Source organism: Pyricularia pennisetigena (genome assembly GCF_004337985.1).
Source record: "Pyricularia pennisetigena strain Br36 chromosome 4 map unlocalized Pyricularia_pennisetigena_Br36_Scf_11, whole genome shotgun sequence".
NCBI lineage: Eukaryota > Fungi > Ascomycota > Sordariomycetes > Magnaporthales > Pyriculariaceae > Pyricularia > Pyricularia pennisetigena.
In genome coordinates this window covers 1122401-1132500 of record NW_021940923.1, presented here as the reverse complement: position 1 = coordinate 1132500, position 10100 = coordinate 1122401, and the positions used below count along the sequence as shown (strand labels likewise).

General features: G+C 56.7%; 7 protein-coding genes across 7 annotated transcripts in view; 3 read left to right on the top strand and 4 right to left on the bottom strand.

The window, feature by feature from the left end:
* The window catches only part of PpBr36_10875 (uncharacterized protein), a gene marked incomplete at both ends in the record, with an annotated part of 3494 nt that extends 2925 nt beyond the window's left edge, over positions 1-569 (top strand). The window contains one exon of the mRNA XM_029897983.1: positions 42-569. Coding sequence (XP_029743709.1) covers positions 42-569 — 528 coding nt within the window. The remainder of the gene's footprint in view (positions 1-41) is intronic.
* On the bottom strand, positions 36-599 carry PpBr36_10874 (uncharacterized protein; the record flags this gene model as incomplete). Its single annotated transcript, XM_029897982.1, has 1 exon — positions 36-599. One exon carries the CDS (start codon positions 597-599, stop codon positions 36-38), a length of 564 nt encoding a protein of 187 aa, XP_029743707.1.
* A 962-nt stretch (positions 600-1561) lies between these two features.
* On the top strand, positions 1562-2827 carry PpBr36_10872 (uncharacterized protein; the record flags this gene model as incomplete). The annotated part of the gene is made up of 1 exon (XM_029897980.1): positions 1562-2827. The coding sequence occupies one exon, from the start codon at positions 1562-1564 to the stop codon at positions 2825-2827; it is 1266 nt and encodes a 421-aa protein (XP_029743710.1).
* Positions 1580-2034, bottom strand: PpBr36_10873 (uncharacterized protein; the record flags this gene model as incomplete). Its single annotated transcript, XM_029897981.1, has 2 exons — positions 1580-1978; positions 2002-2034. 2 exons carry the CDS (start codon positions 2032-2034, stop codon positions 1580-1582), a joined length of 432 nt encoding a protein of 143 aa, XP_029743808.1.
* Positions 2828-3025: 198 nt separating the features above from the next.
* PpBr36_10871 (uncharacterized protein) lies at positions 3026-4736 on the bottom strand (the record flags this gene model as incomplete). Its single annotated transcript, XM_029897979.1, has 2 exons — positions 3026-3230; positions 3319-4736. The coding sequence occupies 2 exons, from the start codon at positions 4734-4736 to the stop codon at positions 3026-3028; spliced, it is 1623 nt and encodes a 540-aa protein (XP_029743712.1).
* Positions 4737-6459: 1723 nt separating this feature from the next.
* On the top strand, positions 6460-8281 carry PpBr36_10870 (uncharacterized protein; the record flags this gene model as incomplete). Its single annotated transcript, XM_029897978.1, has 4 exons — positions 6460-6495; positions 6585-7383; positions 7446-8028; positions 8122-8281. The coding sequence occupies 4 exons, from the start codon at positions 6460-6462 to the stop codon at positions 8279-8281; spliced, it is 1578 nt and encodes a 525-aa protein (XP_029743711.1).
* A 29-nt stretch (positions 8282-8310) lies between these two features.
* On the bottom strand, positions 8311-10028 carry PpBr36_10869 (uncharacterized protein; the record flags this gene model as incomplete). Its single annotated transcript, XM_029897977.1, has 2 exons — positions 8311-9605; positions 9746-10028. Coding segments are annotated over 2 exons (1578 nt in total), but the record flags the coding sequence as incomplete, so codon positions are not given.
* Between the last annotated feature and the right edge of the window lie 72 nt (positions 10029-10100).

The following is a 10100-nucleotide window of genomic DNA, read 5'->3' as shown; positions in this document are numbered from 1 at the left end:
CCGAGTAAAAGACGGTTTGATGGCTGTCTGGCTGCCTACAGATCCTTCACCAGGACGTCAAAGTAGAGATCGTCCCGCAGCGGCATTCCGTTCTCGGGCTCTCCGTACGGCCACGGCCTCTTCTCGGCGGTCCTCGAGTAGCCCCTCCGCTCGTACCAGGCGATGAGCTCCTCGCGCGTCCAGATGACCGTCATTTCCATGCGGCCGACGCCCCACGTGTCCTTGACGTACTGCTCGGCCCTCTGCAGGACCGTCTTGCCCAGGCCGCCGCCCTGCCTCTCCGGGTCGACGGCGAAGAGGCCAAAGTAGGCGACCTGGCGCGAGTCGTCGCGGCACACCACCTCGCAGCAGGCCACCGGCTCGTCCGAGCCGGCAGGGAAGGCCATCAGCACGGCGCCCAGCGGCGCGTTGATCTTGGAGAGGAGCCCCGCCGCGTCGATGCGCTGGCCGGCCACCAGGTCGGCCTCCGTGGTCCATCCCTTGCGGCTCGGCTCGCCGCGGTATGCGTTTTGTACGAGTGGTTGCAGCGCTGGGAGGTCGCTTGGGGTCGCTTTGCGTATGTTCAATGAGGGGGTTTGTGGCGTGGTGGGGTCCGACATTTCTTTTTCTTTTTCTTCTCCTTTTCTTCTTATCTTCCCGTGGATTTTTCTTTTCTTTTTCTTTCTTTTCAATGCTTATTCTTTCTGTCTATGTTGTTTGTATATCAACATTCGCATGACAGCCAGGTATCTGTCTACCTGTCCCTACCTTACCTTGCACAACTGAGAGAAAATGGCTCTTGTCGCAAGCTCCGTTAATCGGATCAATAGCGCCACCAACAAACCTGAAGTCCAGGCTCCAGCCCACCTTTTGGAGTCAGCGTTTTGCCCCACCCCGATGGGTTCTTTTTGTTCCTGGCCTAACGATATCTGCTTGCTAATGTAGACTACTGCTAGTCTAGTTCTATTCTTTCTCACTCTGTCTCTCTCTTAATTTTCAGCCCTATTTTTCTTACATAAACTTTTCCGTAATTAGCGGTAAATATAAATCTGACATCAATCAATCAATCAATCAATCAATCATGCATAACCACGCGCCGGTCAACAGAGCATCAAGCTCGCTTCTCGCTTTGACCGCTTCGTGTAAACAAGCTTTAGCCCTGTCCGCAATATAATGGATCCTACCTAGAAAACACTGCATGTGGATCGCCTCGGGACGTTGCAATCTTTGGGGATCCGTGGGGATGGATCGTAAGGGGTTTGCCACGTAATTTTACCGTACTGTACTGTACTTATAGGACGTAACGTATTCATTAGTATGCGTGGCATTTCAGCCAGGGTTCATGTTTGCAAGCAAGGGTCATCCCCTGAACGATAACGGAAAAGAAGGCAGTGGTTAGTTAGCATGGAGATGTGAGTATGACCAAAAGGAAAAGGGATGGATAGGCTCTTATCGCTATGGGCTGCTGCTGCCCACTGCGGTAGCATAGGTAATGAATGATACAGTACTGTAGTATGTACCAACAACCTACGGCCCGAGTGCCTTTGCCCCCCTCCCTACGTCAAAAGTCGTGTCCATCACAATGACAGCCCATCAACTACTACCGGCAAGAAAATGCACGTTCCTTCTGCACACGTTCTGTGCAACGGGCCACGTCCTGCCCATGCAGGCTGTCGCCAAGGCCCTGGTCCAACGGGGCCATCGCGTCATCTGGTTGACCAGCCCGTCTCAGTCGTGGCGTGTCATGGCCTCGGGCGCCGAGGTTGCCCAGACCGAGGCCCTTTTGGAGTGGGACGAGCGCCTCCTGGCCGCCCAACCTGCCTCTCTCCCAGATCTGGCAGACGTGCTCTTTGGCGGCCGCGTCGACGCCGTGGTGGCCGACATTCGCCGTGTGCTCAAGGACAAGGGCGATCCCCGGATCGACTGCCTGGTCAACGACGCCATGCCATACGGGGCCAAGGCCATGTTTGACCTCGGCGCCGTCGGGGCCTGGGCCACGCTGGGCGTCGTGCCGATGTACACGGATCGCAGCAGGCCCCTGTCGGCACTGGGCATGCTGCTGACCACGCCGGCGCTCGCCCTGCCCGTCGTCAACCGCCAGCGCTCGGCACTCGGGCTCCCGGACCAGACGCCGGAGGAGCCCTTCAACTACAGCCCTCTGCTGCACATCCAGGCCTCATGCGAAGAGCTCGAGTTTGGAGTGCGGGATCTGCTGCCGAGTGCGCATTTTGTCGGCCCACTGGTGTCTTCTCCCGCCGGCGCTGGCTCGGCCGGCTTGCCGTGCTGGTGGTCCGACGTCGAGAGTCACGAGTGCGTGGTCGGTATCACCCAGGGCACCTACGCCGTGGACCCGTCTACGCTGCTGATTCCGGCCGTCGAAGCGCTGGCCGGCGACAAGAGCCTGCTCCTGGTGGTCCCGTCGCCGCTGGCCGACAGGATCCGCAGCGAGCTGGCGGACAGGGGCGTCGCGCTCGACAATGTGCGACTGGCCGAGTGGGTGCCGTACAGCGAGCTGCTCCCGCGCTGCCGGACGCTGATAACCAACGGAGGCTACGGCAGCGTCACGCAGGCGCTCGCCAACGGGGTTCCCCTCGTCTGCGCGGGCACCTCGGAGGACAAGAGGGATACGGCGGCGAGGGTCGTAGCGGTCGGTGCCGGAATCGATTTGCAGACCGACACGCCCGAGGCCGAGGAGATAAGAAAGGCCGTCAGGACAATGCTGGAGGATTCGTCATTTGCGGAGAGGGCAGCGGCTGTAGGCAGGAGTTTGAATGGTTTGGGTGGCGCTACCAAGGCCTGTGAGCTGCTCGAAGGCTTGGTTGAGAGGGTCAAGACTGGGGCGGTATGATGTGTGTGTGTGTGTGTGTGTGTGTGTGTGTGTGTGTGTGTGTGTGTGTGTGTGTGTGTGTATATATATGTCCAAGGCTCATTTACTTGACGTGATATAAAATCAAATCAAACTGGACTTGAGAATTTCAAGTATATATATACACATATATAGTCTTGTCTATCACAACAGCCGTTTTGAATGGAGCCCATCATTCCATCAACTATCACTCTGAATCTCTGATACTGTTTCCCCATCTTGTGTCCCTGCATTTCGCCTCTTGGCCTCTGAATTCTGCAACCGTTCCCGCTCACATTCAAAGGTCTGCGGCGTCAGATACGTCACAAGCCGGAGTTGATCTTTCTGCAGTGCACATCCGACGTAGTAATGGCTGCCACACCGCTGCTCCAGAACTTGGTTGCCACTGTTTTAAAGGTTTGTTTTCTTTTGTTAGTCCTGTTTTGTAGCAGCAGCTCAAAAAAAAAAAAAAAAAAAACAGAAAAACAACTCACAAATAACTCTCCAGCGCCCCTTCGTACCTCGCCATCTGGCCAAGCATGTCTGGTTCGTCCTCTCGTGTGCTCAGGTAGCTGCGCATCCTGCGCATGACTTCCCTGTCGCTCTTTACGAACCAAAAGGGGCTGACGTAGACCTTGGGGCTGACGGGCCGGCCCGCCTTGACCGTGTAGTAGAAGCCCGGCCTTGCCCTGCCCGGGTGGGCGGCGGGCAGCTCGTCGGGCGAGTCGCCGAGCAGCATGTTCCAAAAGTCGACCAGGTCGGCCAGGGCCTTGCCGCTGTACCCTCCCGCCTCGGACAGGTCCAGCCTGCCGCCGAGGGTGAGGGCGTCCATCAGGTACTCGACGCTGGTGTGGGGCGCGCGGACGTAGATCTTGATCCTCGCGTCGGCCGGGTCGAGCAGGTCGATGGAGAGGATGCCCGTCTCGAACCCCCACCGCCACCCACCTTGGCCCTGGAGGTAGTCGAGCAGCGGCTCGACGCTGTCCCGGAGCGACGCGTACTGGGCCGGCGGGAGCCCCCTGATGGACCTGGCCACCAGCTCGAGCGCGTCCGTGCCCATCTCGGCCGCCTTGAGGCCCGGGTAGATGTACATCTTCATGACGGGCCCGCGCTTCTCCAGGTCCAGGGCCACCACCGTGCCCGCCCTGGGCGTCGTCTCCTCGATGAAGTCCCGGGCGGTCTTGGACGTGCGCGAGTCGCCTCCCGGGCCAGGGCCGCCAGGCAGCAGCGTCCGGGTAAAGTGCCTGTACCACTCCAGGTCCAGCCCCTGGACGAGGCCCTGGCGGTCGAGCCTGTCGATCCAGTCCTCGGTGGCGTGCGAGTTGAGGGGATCCAGGGCCGTCCCCGCGTGGGGCCCGATGGGCTCGAAGGAGTACCTCACCACGCCGTTGCCGTCCAGCCCCCACTCCCAGCTGAAGTCGATCGGGGTCGAGTCCGGAGTGCCGGGGCTGCGCCACCGCTGCACGTTGCCCTGGGAGTCCGGGGCCGGACCGAGCTCCGGGGCGACGTGCATGGCGTAGAAGAAGAGCTCGCGGTACTGCTCGGCCGCGCTGTAGCCGGCGTGCTCGAGCAGTGTGGCAAAGAACCGGCCCGTCGTGTCCCACCAGAACTGGTGGTCTTTGCTGTTGAACCTCATGAGAGCATTGATGCTGCTCCAGGGCGTGGTTCTGTCCAGGGGCTTGGGTTTCGGTGCCGTGGTTGGCTGTGGGTTGTGATGATGAATCTTGGGGGACGGAGGAGGAGCCGTTTGCCTTTCTTGGCTGCTGTCGTCGCTCTCCAAGACGCTGTGTTTTGCCTGCCGTGCCAACTCTCTCAGCATTTCTTTTGATGCTTGTCTTTTGGAAATGCTTCTCTCCCGCATGGGACCTGTGCCCAAGGGACCGTGAAGAGGCTGCTGCTGAGCAGTCAACATGATTGGCTACCTTGAGTAGGGAGGTACGTAGGTAGGTGTCAAGGCACTTGTCTGTAAAGATAGATGCAAGGGTTCCAGCCGTATCTGGATAATGGACCCTTCAGCAATATCAACTATCTAGCAAATAATGAGCGGCAGATGAGAGACAGTTAAACATGGTTTGTAAAATCAAAACAAGGGCTATACACGTCAAAGTACCCCTATTTGTCCCTCCTATATATTGCCAAAAAGTCGCCGTCCAAGAAACTACCCCCTTCTACTGCACCCGAGACGCATGCTCCAAAAAAAAAACCCCCCCATCCATCACTGTGGCTCGCTCCTCCACACGATGCCACCTTGATATCCCACTGCTTGCCTGACTCAACATATTACAAAAAAAAGGGTCTCTGTCCAAGTCCATATATATAGAGATTTTAATTGACGTGGGGTTCCAGATAACGCTCCGGCGGTACCTGTGCTGTACAAGGCGCGTAGAAGCATCTCTTGCATCTGCTCTGGTGGGTAACTCGTCCATCACGAGACATTCTGTCTGCCCCTGAAAGGTCAAGTCTCGACTGGTTGTAACGTGGATTCACACTTGGGCCATGGCAAAGGCGAGATCGGCAATCATTAAGCGAACTGGGGAACGGGGTGGAATGAGACAAGGGGCTGCTAACAGCAGGCTTGTTTATACGACAAGATTGGGACTAAATGGGAACCATCCACGACCGGTAAAAAAAATGTAGCTATTATCCCGCGTCCAAAAGTGCCACTTTTATAATTTCATCGCGCATCTCTCCCCGTTTTCTCTACATTCTTGGGTTGCCCCCATCATCCATGCTTTGCCTACCGCGACTAACAATGGGCCACCACCGGCTTTCGCTGTGCCATCGAAGGAGCTTCGCCTTGCCCAGCCCTGTTATCGTTGCGTAACGTTAAATAAGCTTGAGTCTGTTCCATCCAGCATATCCCAGCCCGTCACAGACGAGATCAGCATCAACTCTACCCGGACCAGATAAGAGGGCAGATTATCTGCTATCCACTTTTGCATGCCAACTGACTCAAAGACAGCACCTGTACGAGGCGCGCGACGTCAGGCAACAGTTGCACTCGGCTTCCCTGACCTCTTTTTTTTTTTTTTTTTTTTTTTTTCTTCCCTTTTATCAATCTCTGTCTTCTGAGAACCAGTCCGGGCAGAGCTAAAGCATCTAGCAGAAGAGGAGGGTATTTTATTTTCCATGTATTCTATTGCTCCTATTTTGTACGGGCAGACGTTGGTCGAGGCGGTTACTTGGGCCGTTTGGTGACCTAACCCGTAATGTATATAGTCCAGACTGTAATTTAATTTCCGCCCCTGATGTCGCTCTCGACTACCGTCCCGTCGTCATACTGCACGTCAAAAGTACTGATGGAACATGCCAACTCATGTCAGAGTCGTACAGCGTTCCGATGTGGGCGGCGGCATTGCTCCGCGGGCATGCAGTCCCTTGGCAACAAAGCTTGGTTATTATAGTATGCCACGTGCTCTTGACAGCCATGTTGTTTTATATTACTTTGGTACAAAGTCCATTCGCGATGCAGCACTCCACCGGAAGAGGGGTCAAGTAAACAGTTGACACTCTTTTTGGGGGGTGATTTTCAAGCTCCCCAAGCGCGATCTTGTACACATGCCTTGCGGGCTATTTCTTCACCTAACCTCTACCTAGTCAGTAATTTCAAGGACACATGGACAACAGCTACTACCATGCTCTTTCTCGTATTCAAGTATTTTGTCAGCGCGGTAAGGATGTCAAAACAACCCAGAATATTTCTTTTGTTTTTTTTTTCTTTATTCAGCATTCACCCATTTCTTTACTGCTGCTCAAATAGTTTCTTTCTCAACTGCGGCTAACACACAAGGTGCAGACGGTGGCTTTCCTCATCGGAAAATGCATCTACAACCTGTTTTTCCACCCTCTTCGCCACTACCCAGGACCCTTCCTATGTCGGGCCAGTCGCGTCTTTTATCTCTTCTGGGACATCCGCGGCCTGAGCCACTGGAAGGTGAAGCAGTGGCATGACCGGCATGGCGAGGTGGTGCGCATCTCGCCGGACGAGCTGTCCATGACCCACCCCGAGGGGTGGTCCGCAGCGTACGGGTTCGGGGCGGGCGGCTTCGACAAGGACCCCAAGTGGTGGAACAAGAACGTCGGGGGAGTCGACAACATCCTGACCGCCGACGACCGAGGGCACCGGCGCATGAGGAGGCTGCAGAACCCAGCTTTCTCCGACAGGGCGCTGAGGAGCCAGGAGCCCAGCATGACGAGGTACGTCGACATGCTCATTCGACAGCTCCACGGCCAGTCCTCCTCCGCGGGACCCGTCGTCGACATCAACCTGTGGTACAGCTTCACCACCTTTGACCTGATCGGTGACCTGGCCTTTGGCGAGCCCTTCCACTGCCTCCGGGACGGCCAGTGGCACTGGTGGCTGACGGCCGTCTTTGACATCTTCAAGGCCGGCACCTACATCCGCGCCGCCAGGCGGTTCCCCACCGTTTTGTACTATGCCATTCTGTTGTGCATAGTGCCAAAGGAGCTGCTGCAGATGCGTGAGCGGCAGTACAAGTTTGGCGTTGAGCGTATCAACCGGCGACTGGAGCAAACGAACACGGACAAGGCCGACTTTAGTGAGTATTCTTTTTTTTTTCTTTTTTTTCTCTCTCTTTGACTTTCTTTATCCTCAGTCTAGTCACTCACACTGCCTTCCTCTTCCTCCTCCTCCTCCTCCTCCTCCTCTCTCTCCCATCAGTGTCGTATATTCTCCAGGCAGACGACGAAAAGGGAATGACGGTCGAGGAAATGTACACGTCGGCCCAGGTCCTCATCGTGGCCGGCAGCGAGACCACCGCCACCGCCCTGACCAGCGGCACGTACTTCATCCTCTCGAACCCGCACGTCCACGCCCGCCTGCGTGCTGAGCTCGACGCCGCGTTCGCCTCCGAGGCCGACATCACCCTGCAGTCGACCCAGCGCTCCCGCCTGCCTTACCTCCACGCCGTCATCGACGAGACGCTGCGCATCTTTCCTCCCGGCCCCGGTGCCTTCCCGCGCGTGGTGCCCGACGGCGGGAGGACCATTCTGGGTCGCTTCGTCCCCGGAGGCACCACCGTCGGCATGCACCATCTGTCCGTCGGGCGGTCCAGAGAGAACTACGTGCTGCCGGACGAGTTCCACCCCGAGAGGTGGCTGGCCGAGGACAAGAGGTTCGACCGTGACCGGAAAGCTGCGTCGCAGCCCTTTTCGTTTGGGCCCAGAAACTGCATCGGAAAGAAGTGAGTTGCTGTTTGATGTCGTGTCTACATCTTGAAAATGTCCAAGCTATGTTGCTGACCAAATGTGCTTTAACAAAAAAAAAACTACCTTAGTCTCGCACTCGCCGAACTGAGACTCATTCTGGCCCGCATGTTTTGGAATTTTGACATGGAACTCTGTCCAGAGTCCAAGGGCTGGGCGGACAGGCAGCAAATGTACACAACCTGGAAAAAGACGGAACTGCCCATCAAAATCTCCCCAAGGATACGATAGAACGGTAGCAACTCGTTAAGCTAGCTAGCCTAGACACTAATCGTCTTGAAAACGCTAAACTCATGCCCTGTCACTACCAGGCTACCGGGTATCTGCGGGTGCCAGTGCAGCTCCTTTGCGTTTTCGTGGTAGTGCACAAAAAGCAGCTGTGGTGGCACGTCCTGCACGCCTGCCGTGTCCCGGCTCTCCTCGTCGTCGAGCTCCACCGCCAAGTCCCATAACGTAACCGTGTTGTCGCCCGCCGCAACCGCCATGATGCTGTCGTCTGACGGGTGCCACTCGAGACTGGTGATTTGCTCCTTGTGGTACGAAAAGCTGGCGATCGATGTCGGGGTAGACGCCTTGTTGTTGGTCGAGGGCTTCCACTGTCGGAGATCCCACACAGCCCAGGTGCCGTTGTCGTCTCCTGTCGCCAACAGATGTGTCGTAAGTCGCGACCAGCTGGCCACGTTGACGTCCGCGTCCGAGATCTTGACCGTCAGAGCGGCGGCACGGCTCTTGCTGCGAATATCCCAAACGCGAACAGTGCCGTCGCTCGAGGCGGATGCAAACACGGATGCCTCTGAAGGGCTCCACTGGATATCCTCGACACTGCTGGTGTGCCCAGCGAATGGCCTCGTGTCTGTGACGAAACCGCCGCCGTCGGTTCTTGTCGTCATGTACATCAATCCATCGTTGTCGCCAGTCATCAGCCGGCCCGCGGCATGCGAGCTGACCGGCGCCCAATCTACAGCATAACCTTCAGACTTGTGCGCCCTGATGGTGCACAAGGGCTTGTTCTGTTGCGGCGTGATGATTGTGCCAGGGGTGTCGAAGGAGGCGAGATGCGGCGTGATGTCGTGAATGAAAACGTTTGAGGACTCGGTCATGGTAGCTGTGAGTGTCGTTGCCTGGCGACCACCCTGAGCCGGTGTTTGATGGGCACGAATTCGGTTTGTAGTCGACGTCAGAGGGATCGACTTGCTCTCTAGGATGGGATCGGCGTCTTCGTCGTTATCGTCGTCGTCATCATCCGAGTCTTCGTCCAGACCACCTTTATCCATCTTGCTCAGACCACTAAACTTCATAACCATGATCTGGTTCTCGTTGGACCTGGACGTCTCTGCTTGCGTGCCAGCGACCGTGTACATGGTGGCAGGATACACCTTGCGGTTGTCGCCGAGGCCATCTCGTATCACGTCAAAAGATAGGCAGGGCCACGGTGTGCTCAGGCTGTGTAGCATATCGTACGTCGTGGGATCGGGCGTCAAGGTCTGGCCCGCTTCGAGCTGGGAGCGGCCGACAATGAAGGTACCGGGGCCGCCGCCGTCGACTTCCATGGCACCTGTGATTGTGGGAGCGCGGGGTTTAGCATGTGCCCAAGGCGCTTCCTCACTTTTGAGCACCATCACGAAGTAGTGGTACCTGGATGCGACCCTCAACATCGCAGATGCAAAGGAAATCTAGCCATGGCTTCACACTTACCAGCTTTCTCCTCCGCCTCACGCTCGGCATCCGGCCTACCGTCAACGCCAGCTTCAATGACCTCATCTTCGCTCTCAAACTCGTCTTCAAACTCATCCTCGAACTCGCCCATGTCCGGGCGTGGGTGGTCGTCAACGTCCATCGCGTCCGCGTCGCCATTAGGACGGCGGCCTCCTTTCAGAGCGCCGTCGGTGGCATCTTCGTTGCCAAGGGAGCGCTTGCCCGTATCGGCCTTTTTTGAGGAGTCGCCGGGCGCCATTTTCACACAGCAAATACGAAAGAGGCTGGTTTTGAGAACTTTTGTCTAGCGCAAGAGTTGGACTTGGAGTAGACCGACGCAGTCGGCTTGATTTTT